Source organism: Balaenoptera physalus (assembly GCF_965194825.1).
Source record: "Balaenoptera physalus genome assembly, chromosome: 7".
NCBI lineage: Eukaryota > Metazoa > Chordata > Mammalia > Artiodactyla > Balaenopteridae > Balaenoptera > Balaenoptera physalus.
In genome coordinates this window covers 75,153,265-75,176,641 of record NC_138886.1, presented here as the reverse complement: position 1 = coordinate 75,176,641, position 23,377 = coordinate 75,153,265, and the positions used below count along the sequence as shown (strand labels likewise).

The 23,377-nt window shown below is 33.4% G+C and overlaps 2 protein-coding genes across 11 annotated transcripts in view; one reads left to right on the top strand and one right to left on the bottom strand.

The window, feature by feature from the left end:
* The window catches only part of IFT74 (intraflagellar transport 74), an 81,301-nt gene that overhangs the window by 36,647 nt on the left and 21,277 nt on the right, over positions 1 to 23,377 (bottom strand). For all 9 annotated transcript variants that reach the window (XR_014266012.1, XR_014266013.1, XM_082470471.1 and 6 more), the window contains 4 exons: positions 9,735 to 9,873; positions 8,257 to 8,319; positions 3,006 to 3,149; positions 1,638 to 1,678 (listed from right to left, as the gene is read on the bottom strand). Coding sequence is in view for 7 of the 9 variants with exons in the window: in XM_082470471.1 (XP_082326597.1) it covers positions 1,638 to 1,678; positions 3,006 to 3,149; positions 8,257 to 8,319; positions 9,735 to 9,873 (387 nt within the window). In the remaining 2 variants the exon portion in view is untranslated. The remainder of the gene's footprint in view (positions 1 to 1,637; positions 1,679 to 3,005; positions 3,150 to 8,256; positions 8,320 to 9,734; positions 9,874 to 23,377) is intronic.
* Positions 9,880 to 23,039, top strand: LRRC19 (leucine rich repeat containing 19). Of its 2 annotated transcripts, none has more exons than XM_082470502.1 (5): positions 9,880 to 12,351; positions 17,957 to 18,046; positions 19,070 to 19,583; positions 20,252 to 20,440; positions 21,085 to 23,039. In XM_082470502.1, the coding sequence occupies exons 1-5, from the start codon at positions 12,286 to 12,288 to the stop codon at positions 21,198 to 21,200; spliced, it is 975 nt and encodes a 324-aa protein (XP_082326628.1). In that variant the 5' UTR covers positions 9,880 to 12,285; the 3' UTR covers positions 21,201 to 23,039. The 2 variants fall into 2 exon arrangements, with proteins under 2 accessions (XP_082326628.1, XP_082326627.1); XM_082470501.1 differs by having other exon boundaries at positions 20,964 to 23,039.

Genomic DNA, 23,377 nt, shown 5'->3' with positions numbered 1-23,377 from the left:
CCTAGAGTCCGTGCTCCGCAACAAGAGAAGCCACTGCAATGAGGAGCCTGGGCACCACAACAAAGAGTAGCCCCCGCTCGCTGCAACTAGAGAAAGCCTGTGCGCAGCAATGAAGACTCAATGCAGCCAAAAATAAATAAATAAAATAAATAAATTTATTAAAAAAATAAAGTCTTAAAAAAAAAAATTAAAACTTCTGTGCTTCAAAGGACACCATAAAGAAAGTGAAAAGAAAACCCAAATAATGGAAGAAAAATTTTGCAAATCATTTATCTGATAAGAGACTTTATTTAGAATATATAAAGAGCTCTTACAACTCAATAATAAAACAATAAATAACCCAATTTTAAAATGGGCAAAAGCACAGGGAGATCAGTCTGGTGCTTTGCGATGACCTAGAGGGGTGGGATAAGGAAGGTGGGAGGGATGCTCAAGAGGGAGGGGATGTGGGGATATATGTATGCATATGGCTGATTCACTTTTTTGTACAACAGAAACTAACACAGTACTGTGAAGCAATTATACTCCAATAATGATCTATAAAAAATAACTAACTAAATAAAACAAAACAAAAAAAAGGGCAAAGAATGTGAATAGACATTTCTCCAAAGAATATATATATATGACCAATAAGTACAGGAAAAAAAGTTCAACATCATTCATTAATCATCAGGAAAATGCAAATCAATGATACCACTTCACACCTACTATGACGGCTACACAGTAATCAAAAATGACAGATAATAACAAGTGTTGATGAGGTTATGGAGAAACTGGAACACTTATACACTGCTGGTGAAAATGTAAAATGGTGCAGCTGCATTGGAAAATAGTCTGGCACCTCCTCAAAAAGTTAAATATAGAGTTACCGTAAGAACCAGCACTCCTAGGTAAATTCCACTCCTAGGTAAATACCCAAGAGAAGCGAAAATGTATGTCCACACAAAAACATGTACACGATTGTTCATACCGGCATGATCCATCACAGCCAAAAAATAAAAACAATCCAAATGTCCATCAATTAATGAACGGATAAATTAATATGGTATAGCCACACAATGGGATATTATTTGGCAATAAAAAGAAATGAAATACTGATACATGCTACAACACAGATGAACCCTGAAAACATTATGCTAAGTGTAAGAATCCAGCCACATAGGACCATATATTGTATGCTTTCATTTATATAAAATGTCCAGAACAGGCCAATCTACAGAGACATAAGGTACAGTGGTTGCTTAGGGCTGGGAATGGGGGATGAGAGGTGTGATGGTTAAGGGATATGGGTTTCTATTGGGGTGACTGAACTGTTCTGAAATTGACTGAGGTGGTGGTTGCACAACTCTGTGAATATACTAAAAAACTCTGAATTGTACACTTTAAATATGTGAATTGTATGGTATGTATTATATCACAATAAAGCTGTTTTTAAAAAGCAATTATACTATGTAATGGCTCTTAACTAAACATTCAAAGAATTATTTAAAGCTATAAATCAAACTGAAAGCTGCATCAATATTGTCAATGTGAATCACAGAAAAAATGACTGTAATAATATGCACCTCTTACACATTTAGAATGCAATTTAAAAGATGAGAAATGAATGTAAAATGTCCTAGTGTAGAAGTACTTACTGTCGCTCCATGCTGGCTATTTCCTGATTATCTTCTTTAACCTATAAAGGCATAAAGAGAAAACAGAATTTAAACAATTACTCATTGTTAGGCTATCTTAAAGAGATTTTCCTTCTAGGGTGTGTACTAAAATATCAAATCTAGTCGTTTTGAACTTATTTCTTGAAATTCAACCTTTGAAGTTAAAAGGAACATCATTAGGGAACTATTCACAGATTTTTCTTTCCTCTTCAAAGGAAGAGTGGTGACTGATAAATATCCATACCTAGCCACATGGCACCAAGAAGTTAACACAACTTCAGGCCTGAATCAATTTACATAAATATCTAGGATTTTTGAGCCTGTCTCCCCACCCCTGCTCCCCCTGCTCCCCACCCCCAACCCACGCACACGGTAGGGCTGCCAGATTTAGCAATCCCCATTACATTTGAATTTCAGAAAAACAATGAATAACTTTTGTGGTATGTATTTGGAATACACTTATTATCTTTACGTATATATTTATTCTAAAAGATTATTCACTGCTTATCTGAAATTCAAATTTAACTAGTCATTCTGTATTCTATCCAGAAATTCTATCCCAAGATCACTCTTCATCCCCTGCCTTCAATGATCTCTTTCCAAGGAACTTCAGAGATTCTAGATTTTGATACCTTTCTAGAATGATTCTAACACTTAAATAGCTCCTGAGTTGATCCCTAAGGTTCCTGCAAACCCACTGGATTCAATCTAAGACCACAAAGGAGTCCCATTTGTAGGTTCCTGACTAGAGGTGCTCCCAAATATATAGGCTCCTAAGGGCTGTATATTTAGGGTGTCTCAGGATAAACAATAGGCTAAATTAAAGGCAGCCTTGGGATAGTAAGAAAGCTACTGAACACATGTGACATAACATGGTGACATACTGTGATTTCACAGGACATTTTAATTCCATTCACTTCATGGTGGCACTGATAGAAATAACCACACAAAGTCATCAGCCTTGGGGCACTTCATTTTCTAAATATGAGGCCCAAAACAAATAATGGAATACGTCTTCAATAAGATTAATTATTTACTGACCAATAAGAAGAGTTTCAAGTTTTTTTTATAAGGATCCAAAACATGAAAAAATGACCAAAATATGCATGAAGACCATATAAAATAAGGATTTAAGTAAAAAAAAAAAAAAGTTTATTTGAGAAATGACTTTTACCTAGATCTTCTTGGTCAAGCAGTTCATATTAATTTAGATGGAGTTCACTTTTCACTGTTTTTTAAGAAAATAAGCTTATTAGCTTTCTGTTCAATTCATATGCCTTAAATAAAACATACTGATATATTTACCAAATCCTGACATATTAAAATAAGTATGTTTGTTTTTCCTACCTGCTTAAGTAATCTCTCTCTCTCTTCCATTGGGGATCCCATGCTTTTGTCTTCTGCAATCATTTGATCTCGATGGGACTCCAACTCATAAAGTTTTTCATGCAACAATACAGCCTCCTGTTTTACCTGGGAGTGTGCTATTTCCTGAAGAGAATTAAAATAATTTTAGTATTTTATCAAAAACTATTCAAATAGCTTTCAGTTTATAAGACTAAGGACAAATTTAAACTACCAGCATCTTTAAATAGAGATATCAAGAACCTAGAGTACTCAATAATGCTACAAAGCACGTTTCTAAACATGGAAGAATAAAAATAAATCCCTATATACTTTCATAAGCAATTTTCAGTCTAAGATTCACAAGAAGGTGGTAGCTTTAGTTTATTTTATTTTCTAAATATAAGACCTAAACAAAGATAAAGACATCTTTACCAACGGGAAGATAATAAAGAAAATGTAACGATGTATGTATAACTTTAACCACAAAACCCAATCCAAAGTCCAAGGAACTGATCTCTAGAGGGAAGATATTTTCCCCTGAATAGATCATATATATGCTCTCCTACAATGTTATGGGTTGAATTATGTCCCCCCAAAATGTATGCTGAAGTCCTAATCTCCAGCACCTGTGAACATGACCTGATTTGAAATGGAGTCTGTGCAGATTTAATCAAGTTAAGATTATCCTGAGGTCATTAAAGTGGACCTTAATCCAGTATTAACTGCTCTTTATTAGAAGAGAAGAGATAAAAACAGAGACACCTGAGGAGAATGCCATTTGATGATATAGGCAAAGAATGGAGTGTTGTAGCTACAAGTCAAGGAACAAATGCCAAGGATTGACAGCCAGCACCAGAAGCTAGGAAGAGGCAAGGAAGGATTCTACCTAGTGTCCCAGAAGAAGCAAGTCTCTGCTGATGCTTTGATTTTAGACTTTTAGCCTCCAGAACTACAAGAAAATTTCTGTTGTTTTATATCACCCAGTTTGTGATACTTTATTACAGCAGCACTAGGAAACTAATAGACATGAGTAGTAAAATTATCATGTATTCACCACTGTTCTACTGTTCACAAAGAGAAAATAAGGGATGTGATCATTTTAAATGATAACCAAAAGAGCGAGGGATGTTGGTGGTAGTGGTGATTATGATGATGAAAATGACATTTGAAGCTGTTATTTATTGAGCACATATTCTGTGCCAGGCACTATACTTCATATTTTTTATACACTATCTCTAACACTCAAAGCAACTCTGTAAGATAGTACTATCATCTCTGTTTTACAGATGAGAAAACTGATGATCTGATATCTAAATAATTTTTCTAAGTTAACAAAAATAAAAGTTAATCATGAAAAAAAAAAAAGGTAATGATATCTGAAACCAGGCCCACAGTATGAACAAGATTTTTAAGAGGGGAGACCTCCTCCTTTTTGAAAGCAAAAGAGAAGGAATCTTAAAAAAAGGAAAAAGTGAACAAAAGGAAATGTTTGAAAGTCCATAGGCAAAGGGTTATATACACAGCTTAAGTAATGTATTAGCTTCAGGTGAAAAGGCATGATAATAAAATACCCATAGAAAAAATGCAGACATTTTGATGTATCCCTTTTCATAGTACCTTCCCCTTCCCTTTTGCTTAACCACCTATAGACATGTTCATTATTGCATCTTGATAAAACCACCCCTGAAGACTCAAGCTCATGTTGACCTTTCACTTGATTTTTTTCACACTCCTATGAACTGAATTAGCAATACTTAGCACAGTAGGGAGCATACAGCAGATATGCAATAAACACTACTTGACTGATACTTGACATGATGTTATCTTGAAGAACAAATCTCCCCCCGCACCAAAAAGACCCACAAAGGAATCCAGCTAAAGTTAAACAGAATTAGGATCTACATTTTCTTCATTTGAGAATACTGTAAATTTCTTTAAATTCATGTAATTTTAGGCATACATGTACTAATGCCAAAGTAGAGTGGCATCAATAGAAACACTAACTCCAAGGTTATACCCTACACCTCTTCCTGTGGAAACTAAATCTGCCAATGAAATAAGACCTAACTCTCTCCTACACACCCTAAAAAGATAGTGAGGAATTCTGAAAGCTGGCTGTATTAATATTATATAAATGCAGTCCTTATTCCTTGAAGCATAATTTTATTACCACAGAGATCAAAGAAAATAAAAATTCTGTGTACCCACATGTAGACAACTGGATATAGAAAATCGTCTTAATATTTTTAAGCAAACTAGTTTTTTCAATAGCAAATTTCCAAAAGAATGATTACAAAATACTCATGGTTTATTTCTTTTGCAAGCTAGGTGAAAGCAATCATGTCAATTTACAATTGTTACTAATCCTCTCATCATTATAGCTACCTGAATACATAGGAAATCAAGAAAGGCAGGCAAGATTTGAAGTACAGACAGTGGGAAGGTAGTTTGCAGAAAAAGAATACATTGGCCAACAAATATATAAAGAGATACTCAACTTTTTGTATAAATAAATGAAAATTAAAACAAGATACTAATTTTAAACTATTAAACAAGTAAAAATAGAAAAGGTGCATGGATAATGCAGCTGTTAATGAGTACAGGGGGAAATACGCACTCTCATACATTGAGATTAGGAGTAGAAAATGGAACTTTTTTGGAAGGCAATTTGTCAATGTTACAACGTTTTAGAAGTTTGTACCTTCTGACCCAATGCAAGAAATTTATCTTAAGATACACTCGTAGTAACTTTGCATAAAATGTGTGTTTTCACTACAGCATTGTTTTATAATCTCAAAAAACTATCAATATAAACAACCTAGTCATCTACAAGGCTGTGCTATATATAGTCATACAATGTAATACAATACAGTAATTTCAAATAATGAGAAAGATATCTTAAGAGCTGACATGAATAGACATTCAAGAGAGAATGTTAGGTTAAAAAAAAAAAAGCTGCAGACAGCATATCCAGTGTACATCCCACTTAAGGTTTTTCTCAACAGTAAAATGAAGGTAGGATTATAGGATTGCTGTGAAGATAAAATGACAATGCTGGTGACATATGTAAAGAGCTCAAAAAAAGCACATAGTAATCACTCAATAAATGTGAGAGCAGCTCTGTCTGGAAAGAGGGAAAAGAAATAGGCATTTTTACTTTCATCTTATTCAATTTTTTAATAAAAAACATGTTTTGTGAATTTAAAAACGCTTTAAATAAGCAAATAATAAAACAAACGCAAGCTTTTACATCTTTAAAGTAATGAACTGACTTCTCCCTCTTCATTTGTTTTTAGTCTCTTGTTTGTATGTTTTTTTTTAACATCTTTATTGGAGTATAATTGCTTTACAATGTTGTGTTAGTTTCTGCTATATAGCAAAGTGAATCAGTTATATGTATATATATATCCCCATATCCCTTCCCTCTTGCGTCTCCTTCCCACTCTCCCTATCCCACCCGTCTAGGTGGTCACAAAGCACCGAGCTGATCTCCCTGTGCTATGTGGCTGCTTTCCACTAGCTACCTGTTTTACATTGGCTGGTGTATATATGCCAGTGCTACTCTCTCACTTCATCCCAACTTTTCCCCCTCCTTGTGTCCTCAAGTCCATTCTCTAGTCTGCGTCTTTATTCCTGTCCTGCCCCTAGGTGCATCAGAACCATTTTTTTTTTTAGATTCCATATATATGTGTTAGCATACGGTATTTGTTTTTCTCTTTCTGACTTACTTCACTCTGTATGACAGACTCTAGGTCCATCTACCTCACTACAAATAACTCAGGATCGTTCCTTTTTATGGCTGAGTAATATTCCATTGTATATATGTGCCACATCTTCTTTATCCATTCGTCTGTCAATGGACACTTAGGTTGCTTCCATGACCTGGCTATTATAAATAGTGCTACAATGAACATTGTGGTACATGTCTCTTTTTGAATTATGGTTTTCTCAGGGTATATGCCCAGTAGTGGGATTGCTGGGTCATATGGTAGTTCTATTTTTAGTTTTTTAAGGAACCTCCATACTGTTCTCCATAGTGGCTGTATCAATTTACATTCCCACCAACAGTGCAAGAGGGTGTCCTTTTCTCCACACCCTCTCCAGCATTTACTGTTTGTAGGTTTTTTGATGATGGTCATTCTGACCGGTGTGAGGTAATACCTCACTGCAGTTTTGATTTGCATTTCTCTAATGATTAGTGATGTTGAGCATCCTTTCATGTGTTTGTCGGCAATCTGTATATCTTCTTTGGAGAAATGTCTATTTAGGTCCTCTGCCCATTTTTGGATTGGGTTGTTTGTTTTTTTGATATTGAGCTGCATGAGCTGCTTGTATAGTTTGGAGATTAATCCTTTGTCAGTTGCTTCGTTTGCAAATATTTTCTCCCATTCTGAGGGTTGTCTTTTTGTCTTGTTTATGGTTTCCTTTGCTGTGCAAAAGCTTTTAAGTTTCATTAGGTCCCATTTGTTTATTTTTGTTTTTATTTCCATTCCTCTAGGAGGTGGGTCAAAAAGGATCTTGCTGTGATTTATGTCATAGAGTGTTCTGCCTATGTTTTCCTCTAAGAGTTTTATGGTGTCTGGCCTTACATTTAGGTCTTTAATCCATTTTGAGTTTATCTTTGTGTATGGTGTTAGGAAGTGTTCTAATTTCATTCTTTTACATGTAGCTGTCCAGTTTTCCCAGCACCACTTATTGAAGAGGATGTCTTTTCTCCATTGTATATTCTTGCCTCCTTTATCAAAGATAAGGTGACCATATGTGCGTGGATTTATCTCTGGGCTTTCTATCCTGTTCCACTGATCTATATTTCTGTTTTTGTGCCAGTACCATACTGTCTTGATTACTGTAGCTTTGTAGTATAGTCTGAAGTCAGGGAGCCTGATTCCTCCAGCTCTGTTTTTCTTTCTCAAGATTGCTTTGGCTATTCGGGGTCTTTTGTGTTTCCATACATTGTGAAATTTTTTGTTCTAGTTCTGTGAAAAATGCCATTGGTAGTTTTAAATTACCATTAGATTTTGTGTGCCTCAGCAAGGCAGAATGATTTTTGTAGAGGGTAGGTACTCAATAACTGAATCTGTTTTCTTACTAAACCAAGATATTTGCGGTCCTGAACAGGAAAAAAAATTATTACATTCCTATTAGTAAACTACTAAATAAATATGTACCTGAATGAGTTCCATTAATATATTTAACTGAATTTTCTTTTGTAGCTGAGTAATATGAAAACTTTTACTTGATTTTTACTTACAGATTCCAAGCTCTCTTTTTTCATGTTCAGTGAATCTAGCTGTTGCTGAAGTGTATCTAATTCCTAAGAAGAAGGAAAAAAAAGCAAATATATATGCAAATTACATTAAGAATAATTTCTTTCTCAACATTTCAAATACAGATGTGACAAAGTAAATTTTGTAAATGTTTTCAACCCATATCTTAAAATCTGACTAGAATTTACTAACATTCATTATTTCTATTTTTGCCAATTTATTTCATTATTACTAAAAACCTTGCCATGATCTACCTTTTAAAATACTTATGAGCTTTTTAAAGGGAGCCAGAAGTTTTCACAGTGAACCATCACTGTGTTCTGAGAATATCAAATATCAGAAGACTTCAAATTAATGATGGTACTGTTTAAAGTTATAATTTTTATTTGTCTTTTTAACCATATTTCCATATCTTTTGCCTATTTTCTTTTAAGGCCAAGACCTGTAGCCATTTATATGGCTCACTCTTAGGGATAAGACCCTTGAACTGTTTATAGTTGACCCCTGAATAAGACAAGTTTGAGCTGCATGGGTCCACTGACATGTGGATTTTTTTCAAGAAATACATACTACAGTACTACTCAATCCATGGATGGTTGAATCCGTGGATGTGGAACCTTCGATACTGAGGGCCAACTATAAATTATACACAGATTTAAACCGCACAGGGGTCAGTGTGCCTAACACCCAAGTTGTTCAAGGGCCAACCGACCCATTCAAACACCCCTGTGTGATATTAGCTATATTTTGATAATATTTTGGCATTTTTATAATATTCTTTCAACAATGTTTCATTATATATTATAAATTCTGTCTAAAATAAAAAGTTATATTAAATTGTCAATAAAGGATTGTCTGAGAAACTAGAACTACATTCATTATTGGCATTTGTGGGGACTAATTCTCTGTTACTGGTTAAGGGATATCTGGGCATCAAAGGGCACTACCTTGCAAATCTGAGTCACCACCATGACTGAATGTTGAGAGGATTCTCAATAATCCCTCAGCAGGCATCCAAATTGCTTATTTAAACACCATAATTAGGGGACAATAGCTGTTCAAATTAAGGACATAGCAAGTAAACGACTTGCTGTTTATTAGGCAGGAAGAAAAGGAAAGTAAATATCCATATGGCTCTGGTGTATGAGGACTTTTAATGTTTTCATTAAAAGTTCATTAAACAACAAGTGTTTCATGTATCTTTATGACCTGCAAAAATGAATGATGCATAGAACTGAATAATAGAGTAAAAGCTAGGTCGTTATGCAACATAAGAAAACAAAATTTTCTAGATCAGTGCTTCCTAAATTCAAATGTCCATATGAATCATCTTGTTAAAATGAAGACTCTGATCAGTAGGTTTAGTCAAGCTCTCAGGGGATGCCAATGCTGCCCACCTTCAGATCACATTTTTAGTAGTAAGACTGCTATATGCCCAGCACAGAGTAGTAATTAGTATTACCTGCAACAATTTCTCATTCATGGTTTTCATTTCTATATACTTGACTTGTTTTTCAGGAGGCATATTTTTGATAATGCCCTCTGCTGCCTGTTTTTCCTGTTCAGTTTCTTCTTCTACACTTCTAATTTGTTTTTCCTTCCTGAAATCAAAAGTATACAATATTCCTCTTACAATATTGAGGGGAAAAAATCAATTAACTTTTACTCAGTCTCAATTAAATAGGATACTTAAAAGTTATTTAACCATAGTTTGTGATCTAAAAGTCCTTATAAATGTACACAAAAATTTTATTTGACCTGTACAAAATTTGACCCCATCAACACAGACTTATTGGGACTTCCCTGGTGGTGCAGTGGTTAAGAATCCGCCTGCCAATGCAGGGTACATGGGTTCAATCCCTGGTCCAGGAAGATCCCACATGCTGCGGAGCAACTAAGCCCGTGCGCCACAACTACTGAGCCTGCGCTCTAGAGCCTGCAAGCCACAACTACTGAGCCCGTGTGCCACAACTACTGAGCCCGTGTGCCACAACTACTGAAGCCCGTGTGCCTAGAGCCCATGCTCTGCAACAAGAGAAGCCACCGCAATGAGAAGCCCGCTCACCGCCACAAAGAGTAGCCCCCGCTCGCCGCAACTAGAGAAAGCCCGCGCGCAGCAATGAAGACCCAACGCAGCCAAAAACAAATAAATTTATAATAAAACAAAACACAGACTTATTTTACATCCTTCTCTTCTCAATCCCCAAATCCATGTATTTCCTTATTCTCCACTTTACTTTCTCATAAAAAAATACAAAGATTATCACAGAAAATCCTTAAAGTCTTATACATATGAGAAAGTATTTGCATTTTTTGTTATCATACCCTCAAGACAAACAAGAGAGTTAAATTTTAGAATAGTGGTTTTCAAGTATCTTTTAGCTATAGAATTCTTTGACCAAATGAAATCTTGTATGGAAGTTTACCACATAAATCATCTCAAGTAACACAGCTCTGACTGCACTGGGGAGTAGGAAGACCAACAGTGCAATTTGATTAAAAAATTCATAGCTTTAGATTAATATATTTTGCTTAAATTCCCTTTTATCTACTGCTTTAATTAAAATTGGTATTGATATTTCACAAATTATCAACTGTACTTTAGCACTGCAAAATAATAAGCTAATTTCCTTGAAAATATAACAGGAACATTACAAGTCTAATCATGTAAGTAGTAGTAATGAAATTAATTACAAACAATAACCATCTTTATCATATAATCACATGAAATACCAGTGATGTGCCACTTATTACCTATGCAAGATCAATTATAAATAGGGTAGAGAAAAATTCTGAAAAAAATAGAGGTAAGATGCTAGTTGTCATGTAAATACTTCAAGATTTACATATAAAAAGCTTGCTTGATGATAAATTCTCAGTCTCAATATTATAAATTTCTACTTTGAGTTTCAAAATATAATTATTCTATTCAATCTCTTTCAAATGTAGATATCGTTAACAGTTTTCACAATCACTAACTAAGCCTCATAGATCCACATATCTATCCTCCACACACTTTACACATTCATACCCTAGTACCAGAATAAGATAATCTAAACTCAGAAATTTTCCTACAGACAGCATCTCATAATAACCAAATAAAAGATGAACATAATGAAACAGACAACCTGGAATTTCTATTTATTTTTGTCTCATTATTGAACAGGAAGTGATGTCTTCACTTTGAGCCTCAATTACTATGGCATAAAAAAATGTGTCTGCTGCTGCTACAATTTATACGGGTATATGCGCTCATAGAAATTTCAAATAGAAAAGATCATCTATTTCAATCTCTTTGTTTCACAGATTAAGGATACTGAAGCCCAGAGAAGTTTGTTGGATCTAACTCACTCTGAACTCCATGATTATTTACTACCAACAATGAATCTTAACCATGTTTTTGCCTGATATATCTACTACAGTTAGATGGGAACTAATGCTGTAAAGTAGTCCATTTTACAGAGGGGAAGTTACACAAGGAAGCACAAGGAAGGTAACTGATTTTTTGAAGCCCACATAATGGCCAAGGGTCGGGTCTTTTGATGCTTTAAGCAGTCTGCTTCTGTTATAACTTGGCAGTAAAACTACCAATGATGGTGTCATAAAAATGAGTAAACAACAAAGTTGAAACTCAGTGGAATACAAAACTTGGTGGAATCTTTTCAACTTGAATCTTTCAAAACACAAAATACCTTTAGGATCAACACTTAAATCACTTCAGCAATGTATCTTTCAAATTATGCATTCTCAATATTATATACTTTAACTCACAAAGTAAATTTGTTAATATTTAAATTTTTTAAGAGTAATTAAGAATCACAAAGGTTAAGCAAGCCACCCTAGTTGTTACACCAAAAAAGTCAAAGATGACTTTAAGAAATTATTCTTCTAGTCAATCTTTTGCTAAGGAAGTCTAGTTTCTTTCTTTCTTTTTTTTTTTCCACCTGTTCACTGGGTACAAAGGTTAAAACAAAGTGAAATAAAATCATATGACATACTTTTTTTTTTTTTAAATGCTGTGGAAGAAAGAGAGTAGACTCCTTACACACCAGTCTCAGAGACAAAAGAAAAAAGGAAAGGTAAGATCTTATATATTTATAGGTTTGGTGATTATTGTTGAATTTTTTAAAATCATATTTAAACTTGTTAAGTCTATACAAAAATCTTTGTCTCTAATAACTGATGAAAGAGCAGAAAACATGATTGTATTTTTCACAAGATCTACCTTAGAAATATAAACCTGGGACATGGCCAAAAAATCTTTCCCAAATAAATTGATAATGTAATAAAAAGTAATTATTTTTCTTTTGGAAAAAAAAAGGTTTCATCTAGCCAATCAAATTTATAAGATCTTTTTATTTTGAAATATGTTAATCACAGAGCATTTTGAAGTGATATTAACTTAAAAACAAATTTGTAAGATGAAAAAGACTGACTACCAGGTGATAATTGTTGAAACTGGGCAATGACTATCCTACTTAGAGTTTTTTTCTTGATAGTTTCCATTATAAAAGTTTTTAAATTTGAAAAAAAAAGTTCTATAAAATTGCAAGAGAGAAGTTAATTGTGAATTATTAATACCTTACTCCAAATACATTGAATTCTGGTATAAATATCTAAAATATTTAATGACAAAACTGTATTACAGTATACACATTTTATTTAACAAAACCAAAATAATTGCAGTATCTTTTTATTTCATGGTATATAATAGTCATATAAACTACACGACCAAAAACTTCTCAGAAACTTGTACTTGAAACTGCACTAAGAAGAACACTGTTTCTTTTTCAATATCTACCATTTCCTTTTGTGAAAATCTTTTTTTCTGTAATATAGGTTATAGGCTATATAAAAGGGCACTTAATTTTGTAAGATAGTTTTTAAAAAAACCTGATATTCCATTTTTTCTCTATTTTTTAATCACTAAACTCAAGCCCACATATCATTTCAAAATAAATATCAAATTGAGAAAAAAATCAAAAGGGAGAAAAAGGCAATAATAACTGTTTCCTTTTAAATCAACTTTTTAAATAGGGTAAACTGACTCAAGAACAATTTCTGCATAATCTACCGGCTAGTTATTCTGCCAATCTGATGTCTTCAAGATAGCCAATAAAGCTAGCAAATGTTGCTGTCTAAGGATTTGTCTATTTAGTGTTGTGATGGTCAACATCCATCTACCCCGTCTTTCAGTCTTTCCCCTCTCAAAACATGTACAAATATATGAAAAGCCCCATGGACCTTGCAGCTCAATCAATGCATTTCATAGCTTTAGACCTAATAATGGTTTAGATCTGTTGACTGCTTTCTTGTACAGAATCTACCTTAAGCTCTAAGTATATATAGTTTCTAACTCTAAAATTTATCAAATAGAAGGAAAAAAAAGATTCCTTTTCTAACCCTTACAATTTTATTCACTTTAGCATACTGGAGAAGACAATTATTAGTATAACGCAAATGATAAAGATAATAAATACAAGACAATCCTCTGTCTCCATTTTCACAAAGTCTCACAGTCCCATCTGACCTCCATTACCTTCTCCGGCTGCTTCTATTCCACATAAACTCTTTAGTTTAGTTAATTTTCTTTGTAGCCTATCTGTTTCCTTTATTCATCCTTATCCTATTTATTCCTGGGGAAAAAAAAAAGAAGCACTTTTCCCTTACCACTGCCCTACCCACATGGGCATCCTACAAAAACATCAGGAAGAATTTCACTACACCATTGAGAAATATTGAAACAAGCCACTGGGGAGGTTGCATACTTATTCCTAGAAATCACTAAATACGGGTAAACTACCTTTTATATATGATTTAGGGATCCCCTTTTGTGGGCAGTGGTCTGGAATAAGTGATAGCTTGAATTCATTTCTGACTCTAAAAGGGATTCTATTATGATCTACATTCAAACTGTAAAATCTAGGAGAACAGTGGCTTTTTCTTCAAACTTTGATTTAGCCATGGAAAGAAAGAAAGTGGAAAAGGAATAAACATAAACAGATCATCAGATGGAAGGCAATGAGGAAGTTAACTAGAATAGACCAGTACTGGCATAACAATAAATTCCTCATTGCTAATGCAGCAACAGACTTTAGTAACTTGAAATGAATCTTGCTCACCGAGTAGTTTCTTACCTCCTGCTCTCGTGGAATAAATTTTCCTAAAAAATCATAAGCAACTAATTGTAACAAGTGCTATAAGAAGGCTCAAAAGACTAAATTTTAACCACTAAGGATTTTAACCACTAATTGTAACAAGTGCTATAAGAAGGCTCAAAAGACTAAATTTTAACCACTAAGGATGATAGTAACAGGACATATTCATATCATTTCAAACAGATCATTTGTTTGCAGCAGTTTCTTATTTATTTATTTATTTTTTTTGATGTGGACCATTTTTTAAAGTCTTTATTGAATTTGTTACAATACTGCTTCTGTTTTCTGTTTTGGTTTTTTGGCCGCAAGGCATGTGGAATCTTAGCTCCCCGACCAGGGATTGAACCTGCACCCCCCTGCATTGGAAGGTGAAGTCTTAACCACTGGACCGCCAGGGAAGTCCCTATTTATTTATTTTTTAATAGATCTTTTTAAAATTAATTTTTATTGGAATATAGTTGCTTTATGCAGCAGTTTCTAATGTTGACTTTAAGAAAACAGAAATAAAAATAAGAAATATCAAGGTCATGAATACAATGACTAAATGGAAAGTATTTAGTAAGAAGAATTACTGAAATAAATGGCAATTTCCAGTTAAACATGGCATGTTGAATGTACCCACTAACTTTGAATCCTGTCCAAAACCCTACTAAAATGAAAATAAAAGGTAATTTGAAGTATATAAACGCATAACGACAAAAAGAATGGAAGAGGAAACAACAGCAATAAAATCTAGAAACTAGAAAGCGAAAAGTTAAGTGCAAACTGACTGGGAAAGCAAAATTCTCCCAAGCCAGCAGTGGGGAAAGCTGAGAAGCCACTTAATTTACGCTGCAGAATCCCTAGATGGCCCACAGATTGGCAGTACCAGATATTCTGGAAGTAGAAAAGGAGGGGCTGAAACATAGTTGAAAGTCTTTCTCCCTGACACTGCCCAGCCAGGTAAAGGTCTTCTCCTACCTAAGCAGAAAAATAAGGCTTTTGTTTTTTTGCTCTGGGGAAAATAAAACAAATGGAATCTAGGCACTAGGCACAAGTGACTGCAGGGACGTTATGCCAAAAGCAGGGAGAGTTTACATACTAATTACTGAGATAAACCCACCTTTTCCACCATTGAGCTCTCAGAATGCTGGCTACTTGGCCTCACCTTTTCAGGTAGTAGATTAAAAATGTCATTTTGGGGAATCCAAGCAGCCCAAGAGAAACAATCTAAAGATAATGACATTTAGGGATTCCCCCAAAAAACAGTCCATTAAGGTCACTCTACAGTGAGATCTAAAGTTAATAAGAACCGGGAGTTCCCTGGTGGTCCAGTGGTTAGGACTCCACGCTTCCACTGCAGGAGGCACAGGTTCGATCCCTGGTCAGGGAACTAAGATCCCAAAGGCCATGTGGCATGGCCAAAAAATAATAACAAAGTTAATAAGAACCACACAAATGCACAGTTTCCCATCAGGTTTTTCGTTTCCCACTCTTATATGTAAGTCCTAAACCAAATATTAACAGATACACAAAGTTCAAAAGAAAACCTCTAACATAAAGGATACTTACAAAAATAAACTGGAAAAGCACAACTTGAGGGTACAAAGGCTATTCAAGGAAAAAGAAAACAAGAGATACAACAAGAAAAAACAAGGAAAAAAATATATTCATACCACAGTATACTACAAAAGAAATTTTCAGAGAACAAAAAGAGCTTAGAATTAAGAAGATGACAGGAAAAAGAAAACTTTAATAGAAGAGTTTGACGATAAAGTTCCAGAAAGCAGAGCAAAAACACACAGAGATGAAATGTGGAAGAGTAAACATAAAAAATTAGAAAATCATACCAGGAGATCCAACACCTAGTTAAAGGGGTTCTAGAAAGAGAAGTGAGATTTTTTTTTTAATGAGGAAGAAAATTATCAATACCATCAATCAAATAATTTAGAAAATTTCCCATTGTTTCCAGATAGAAAGTGCCCACCAACTGCCCAGTTTCATGAATGAAAACAGACTTTCACAAAGGATCATGAAATTTCAGAATATCCATATTAAGGCTATATTGTACAACTCAGAGAATATAGCCAATGTTTTATAATAACTATAAATGGAGTATAACCTTTAAAAATTGTGAATCACTATACTGTACACCTCTAACTATATATTATTGTAGAGCAAAGAAAAAGCTTTGGGGTTAAGAAACGGCAAGTTACATAAAAGGATAAAGAATTAGAACGGCATAGCATCACAGTTCTTAACAGTAATACAGTCATGGTTGGTTGAATCCACAGATGTAAAACCCGTGGATACGAAGGGTCCACTGTATTCATTATATTGTACCATTTTATGTAAGGGACTTGAACATCTACAGATTTGGTATCTACAGGGACTCCTGAAGCCAATCCCCTGCTGATACTGAGGGATGACTATACTAGAAACCCAAAGACAATGGGGCAACGCCATCAACCTTTTGAGGGAAAATTATTTCCTACTTAGAGTTCTATTTCTAGTCAAAATATTTTTCACGGTCTAAAAAAAATTCTCGTCTATGGACCTTCTCAGGAAACTCCTGCAGGAAGCTCCATGGAAAAAAGGCAGTAATCCAAGACAGGGCATTCTAGAAAACAGGAATCCAGTAACAAGGGCAAAAGGGAGTCTCTACAATGAGGGTAGAAGGAGAGTGGAAGTCAACGGCTGTATAGAGGGCCTAGTGATCAGCTCATCTAGATCAGAGCATGGCAGCAGGCTCTGGGAGAGACTTCTTCAAGCAAATGAAACAGATTAAACTATCTAATATACATAAACTATTGAGTGATTTGCTAGCGAGAGTTTGGGTATAAATTAATGAGAAAAAAAAAAAAAAACCCTAAGCACATGAAAAGAAAACCAGGACAATTAATTAGAGAAAATAAGTGTGCAGGAACAGAATAATAATCCTGTTAACAGGGCTCAGTCATTGACAGCTTTATACATTCCTGACAGTATAAACACTGAGTACTCATCTAACCAAAATTACAAATGACTATGCTCGGAGAGTAAAGAGACAGTAAGTATATATTTGATGCATTGAAAATGAAGGTAGGGAGTGTTTAAAAGAAAGCTGAGAACTCTCATCTCCCAAACTGTTAAGTCAAAGGATAATATCAATAGATAATGCCTAAAATTGAAAAATCAAGAAGTAGCAATATAAGCATATACTTAAACGTGTATATATACATAAATATATATCCTTCTGGACTTTCTTTTGTGCACATATATTAAAATTTAAAAATGTACAACCACTTCAATTGTTTTAAAGTTCCTTTCAATAGATCTAGGAACTAAAGAGACACCCTGAAAATTACTGTCTTTCATTCTCCCCAAGAGCTTTCCAGTTTTTTAAGATTAGAGTGCAGGGAGGGTGAAGGGATATTTACTTGTTTCATATTTTATATATTTTAAGAAAAAATAGATTTAAAAGGAGAAAAAAGGAAATCAAAATGTCCTAAAAAATCTCTAATGTTCTAGTCTCCTAATGAGATATAAATACTCTCTTTTCTGTCAGGCTTGCAATATGAAAATCACAAGCATCACAATCTTGTTTTGGCCGCTCTCCATGCTATTGTTATCAGACGAAAGCCAGACGTCTAAAACCGTAAGTTTTTACAATCAAGCTAGTGAAAATATTTTCAAAGGTACACTTTGTGTAGACTGAGTAAAATATTGAAGGCAATAAAAGAAAGAAGAAAAAAATCAAGCTATCAAAACAAACTCTTTAGTTAGCTGTGTATATTCAAAACATGTGATCTCTGAGCCAGATTCTAATTTGACAAAAGCAGTCTTCATTTTTTAAAAAACTGAGTTCTTTAAAAGCTGACTGAAAGCGAAATACGTAAAATTTCACTACAAAACCGGAGATTAGTTAAGACATAAAAAACACACTTTAAAATGTAGGAAACTTTTTAAAAAACCACATATTTATGAGGGAAATTGCTGTTGTTACATTATTATTATTATTATTGGGGGACATTTCAACTGCAAGACCAGTCAAAACAAGAACTATTTCTTTGGATTTATATCCACATAAGGAAAGCACTTCTTCCTGTTGCCTGACTCTTTAAATTCAACACATGGCTCAATTTCTGTTACAAGATATTTTCTTTTAAAACACCAAATTTTGAGCTGTTAACCCTATAGAGGTATATATTGAATATTGTTTCTTAATTACTTAATAGTCCTAGATGTAGTGCTGGTAACTCCGATTTTTAAAAATTACATTTTTACATTATTTTCTCATTATAAATGTCAATCTTGCACACTGAAATACTAAATAAGTTAACAGAATTATTATTTACCATTTATTTCCACATATATAAATGGCAATATACCAATATTTTCTTTCTGTAATGATTATTTAATAACAGTTGGAAGATACTTGTATGACAAACTAGGATCTCCTTCCTCAATTATATATATCAGAATTCCTTAATCTTCAACATTCCATCCTAATAAAAAAAAAGTATTTGCTTTACCTTTTCCATATTTTAACATCAAAAGATTAGATAGTAGATTTTTTTCTAAAAGTATTTCCTTCTAATGTCTAATTGCCTGCATAGGAAAATTTGGGAAATTCTGCTAGCATTTTTCCTTATTAATGCATTTCTAATTTTCTTTTTAGGAAGTCAAATGTAATTTCACTGCAAAGAATTATGCTTTGATTCCAGCAAATATCAATAAAAATGTTACTATACTTGACCTCAGTTATAACCAAATTACTCTGAATGTTACAGATACAAGAGTTCTACAGACATATTTTTTACTCACCGAGCTCTATTTGATTGAGAACAATGTCATTATCCTACATAATAATAGTTTTGGTAACCTCTCCTATCTAGAAATTTTAAATATCTGTAGAAACTCCATCCACATAATTCAACAGGGTGCCTTTACAGGCTTAGATAAACTAAAACAGTTATATCTCTGCCAAAACAAAATAGTTCAACTGAATCCTGATATATTTGTGCCTCTAAAACACCTGATACTATTGAATCTGCAAGGCAATTTGATAAGCTATCTTGATGTACCACAACTGTTTCATCTGGAATTCATACTTTTATACGGAAATCCGTGGAACTGCTCTTGTAGTCTACTGAATTTGCAAAACTGGTTGAACACATCGAATGTGACACTAGGTAAGCAATCATAATTTAAATTAGTCAAAACCAAAATGTGATTGATTTTGGATTGTTCTACCCCAGAAAAGTCTCTTGTTTCATGTCTAAAAGAAAAGGAAACTATTCCTGTTTAAGGGAAACAAGAAGAAACACTGAAAAGCAATTGCTGAATACAAGCTCTCCCTCTGCCTGTCCAGAAAAAAAGAAAAAGAAGAAAAGAAACTTAAATGTTCTATATATACATGAGATGAAACTGTCACTTTGTATACTAAGTTTGCAGTTCCAGTATATAAGACTAATTTTTAAAAGCACTTCCTTTTCTTAGGATATCTTGTCAGAGAGTAGGTGAAAACAGGTGCCCTGCTTTCTAAACTACATGCCATGTTCCAGATGTTCACCATAATCTAAATCATAACATTTTTACTTTACTAACACAGACAAACTAAACAATAAACAGATACTGCACTTAAGCTACATTTATAACGTAATAAACAGAAATGGGCATTTCCCTCATTGTGTTTCTAGGCAAATACAACAGTTTCTTTTTTATAATATCTTTAATGACAACAGATAAATATGTCAAAAAATTCTAGATAAAAAATTATAAAATGTTGTTAACCATAATAATTTATTAACCATAATAATATTATTTTCCATAATAAATCTTATTCTTTCTAATCTACTAGAAAATGAGAACATCACCATGTGCAGCTATCCGGATATACTGAAGTGCTACAATATCAAAACAGTACCTTACAAGGCTGAATGCTACTCAAAATTTCCTTCATCTATAACTGAAGATCTTTACATTCATTTTCAGTCTATTAGCAATTCAACATTTAATAGTTGTTTGAACAACTTAACAAGAAATTCAGGTAATGTACTGGTTTTGAATAATAATATTGCTGAGGATAGCATACCAAATAAACTGAGATAGTTCTCATTATTTTTCTGTATTTTAAATTTCTAGAAACAATGTAAAAGAACAATTCCTCCACCCAAAAAAAGACTGACAAAACACTGGGTTTCTAAAGTAGGCTCTGCTAGTTATCAGTCAAATGCCGTTATGCAGATTATTGATATTTAACTTCTCTGAGCCTTGGTATTAACTAGTTAAGTCACAATTCTTAACAGGTATAAATCAATAATGTCCCTAGGTGAATGGATAAACAATACCTGCAAAGACAGGTAGATATTTTGAAAAAAGGTATTCTTTCACCACACTATGAAATATCTTTATTTTTGACAGTTTTAGTAACTTTTGCTTAAAGAAGATTATGTACATTTATTTCTAATACCAATATTGGGGAGTTATTAGGACATGTAATTATGATTATTTTATTTTTGTCAATTTAACAAAACTACCCCCACCTTCTCTTTCTCGGTATTCCATTTAAGAACGTGAATCTCAAGGAAAAAGCTGGGCTTTTCTTGTCAGTGTTGTAGTCACTGTACTGATGACTTCACTCCTCATTTCAATTGCTATCAAATGTCCAGTATGGTATAATTTTCTGCTTAGTTACAATCATCATCGCCTGGAAGAGCATGAAGCAGAAACCTATGAAGATAGTTTTACCGGAAATCCAAGTCCTCCTCCACAGATACCAGACACAAGCTACGAAGAAACTACAGTAATATTTGAACAACTACATCAATTTGTGGTAGATGATGATGGGTTTATTGAAGACAAATACATAGATACTCATGAATTACGTGAAGAAAGTTAATTTCTTTCAATGTTTGATTCTTTAAAAAATGTTAACAGCTCACTCACAGTTCAGACATGGAGATTTTGATACATGACATACTGAACTATAGCTAGTAGACCATCATATTAATTGCAACACACATAAATATCACAAAATTATGCTCTTCTCATTGGCACTGTGCAAGTAGGTCCAAATACAGTAACTGCCACTCCTTGTTAGCTAACAGTTAAAATACTAGCATTACTATTCTCAGCAGTATTCAGGGGACCATACATAACAGTAGGAAAAGGCCTAAGGTAAATTATTCATTAATTAAAATGAACAGATTTTCATATTAGTCAGATATGTGATGTAATACATATTAAAGTTTTACTGATTGGAATCAGTAAAGAAATAAAGATTTTGGAATTTTATCACAAGTCAAAGTGAAGAACAGAGATAGTTTAAACTGACAACACACTAAGGTTGATTTTATGCCCATAGAATGAATTCATGGAATTGGAAAATGCTTTTTAAATTTTTTTAAATGCTTCCTAAATTGGCACAACAAATTTCTGAAAATTTAGTAGTGATTTAAAGCACAGGTACAATGTCCAGGCACAATCTCTTGATTTTTGTTACAAAGAAAGACTGTCATCAAAATGCATGACTGTCACAATTGAATAATATGGTGGCTTCCAAAGTGGGAATCATCTATGAATCTTGTTTTTAAAAATACCTATTTCTGCCTCTCTTTAGGAGATTTTTATTCAAATGATTCTGTGCTGTGGCTGAGGAATCTTCAGTTGGTCCGTGGTCAGTTCTTTGGGATGCTGTAGATAGAGCAATGTTTCCCAAACTGTCTTCTAGAACATTAACTTCCAGAGAGACATTCAGAAGTATTTACAGGGTGGGGGATTAAAAGGTACATGGTCAAACTACTATAGAATTACTAGGAAATACTGGGTTTAAACAAAGTCAAACAAGTTTCTTTACTATAGGACTTACCCAAGGCTTTACTAAACTAAACTGCTCTCTGCTCTTCAAGAGCAAAATATTAAGAATTTGCCAAACTTCCTTGACAACAAAACCTTTTCTTTGATGTATAGCTACTAATAGCTCATAGGACAATAATGGTCCAAAGAACACTGGCCTTGAGACTATTATAGGAAGAGTCTAAAGTGAATTATTTGCCAATTCCTTATAAACAATTGGCTACAATCATAATTTTAACAACTTAATGCAAATAGTGGCATTAAAAACTGTAACAAAATCTATCATTTTTACCTTCCATATGTGGGAAAATTTAGTATACAGTATTTATACCTTTTAAAGAAAGGAATATCTCTAAAACACTGAAATATATTTATGGATTAAATAATATGGGGTTTAAAATTTTCTTCATCATTATACAGGGAAGGGAACAGTGTCTAGTGATGTGGATGGAGCAGAGTTGGATAAAAGCTGATGGAGATGGGTGCATAGGAGTAAAATACACTATTTAATTTTTGTGTATGTTCAAATTTCTCGGTAACATAAAGTTTTTAACACATGTACATACCTGATAATTTCTTAGAAAAAAGAGACTAAAAATAATGTAGATGTACATTATATCCTAAAAAGAGTCATTTTTAAGGTTATATCAATAGTAAATTCAGTTCAAATGTCTACTGAGGAAAATAAAAACTGTTTTGGATGATACACCCTGTGAAATAAAAGAACTGACTCATTTGTCATGTGCATTTGTATTTATAGGAACATGTTTTCAATAAAAGATATAAATGTCTTATGTGTAATATTTCCTAACAGATAATGTAAATTATGTTATGGTTTTAAATCTCAATTATAAGAGTGAGATAACTTTAAAAATATAAGGCATCTTTTTCTAAATAACCTATCATTTTACCAAAATATCGTTTCTTAATTTGAGGCAAATATTCATATTTGAGAAATGTAGTAAAATGAAATATAATATGAATGAGCAAAAACTACCTTTCATCTCTTACATTCAAAAGCCTCTTATAATTAAATATTGGGTATTCAATAGATATCTGACTAAACAAAGAAAAATAAATGGGTTTAAAATTATAATTACATACATTTTTAAAGGATAAATGATTTTAG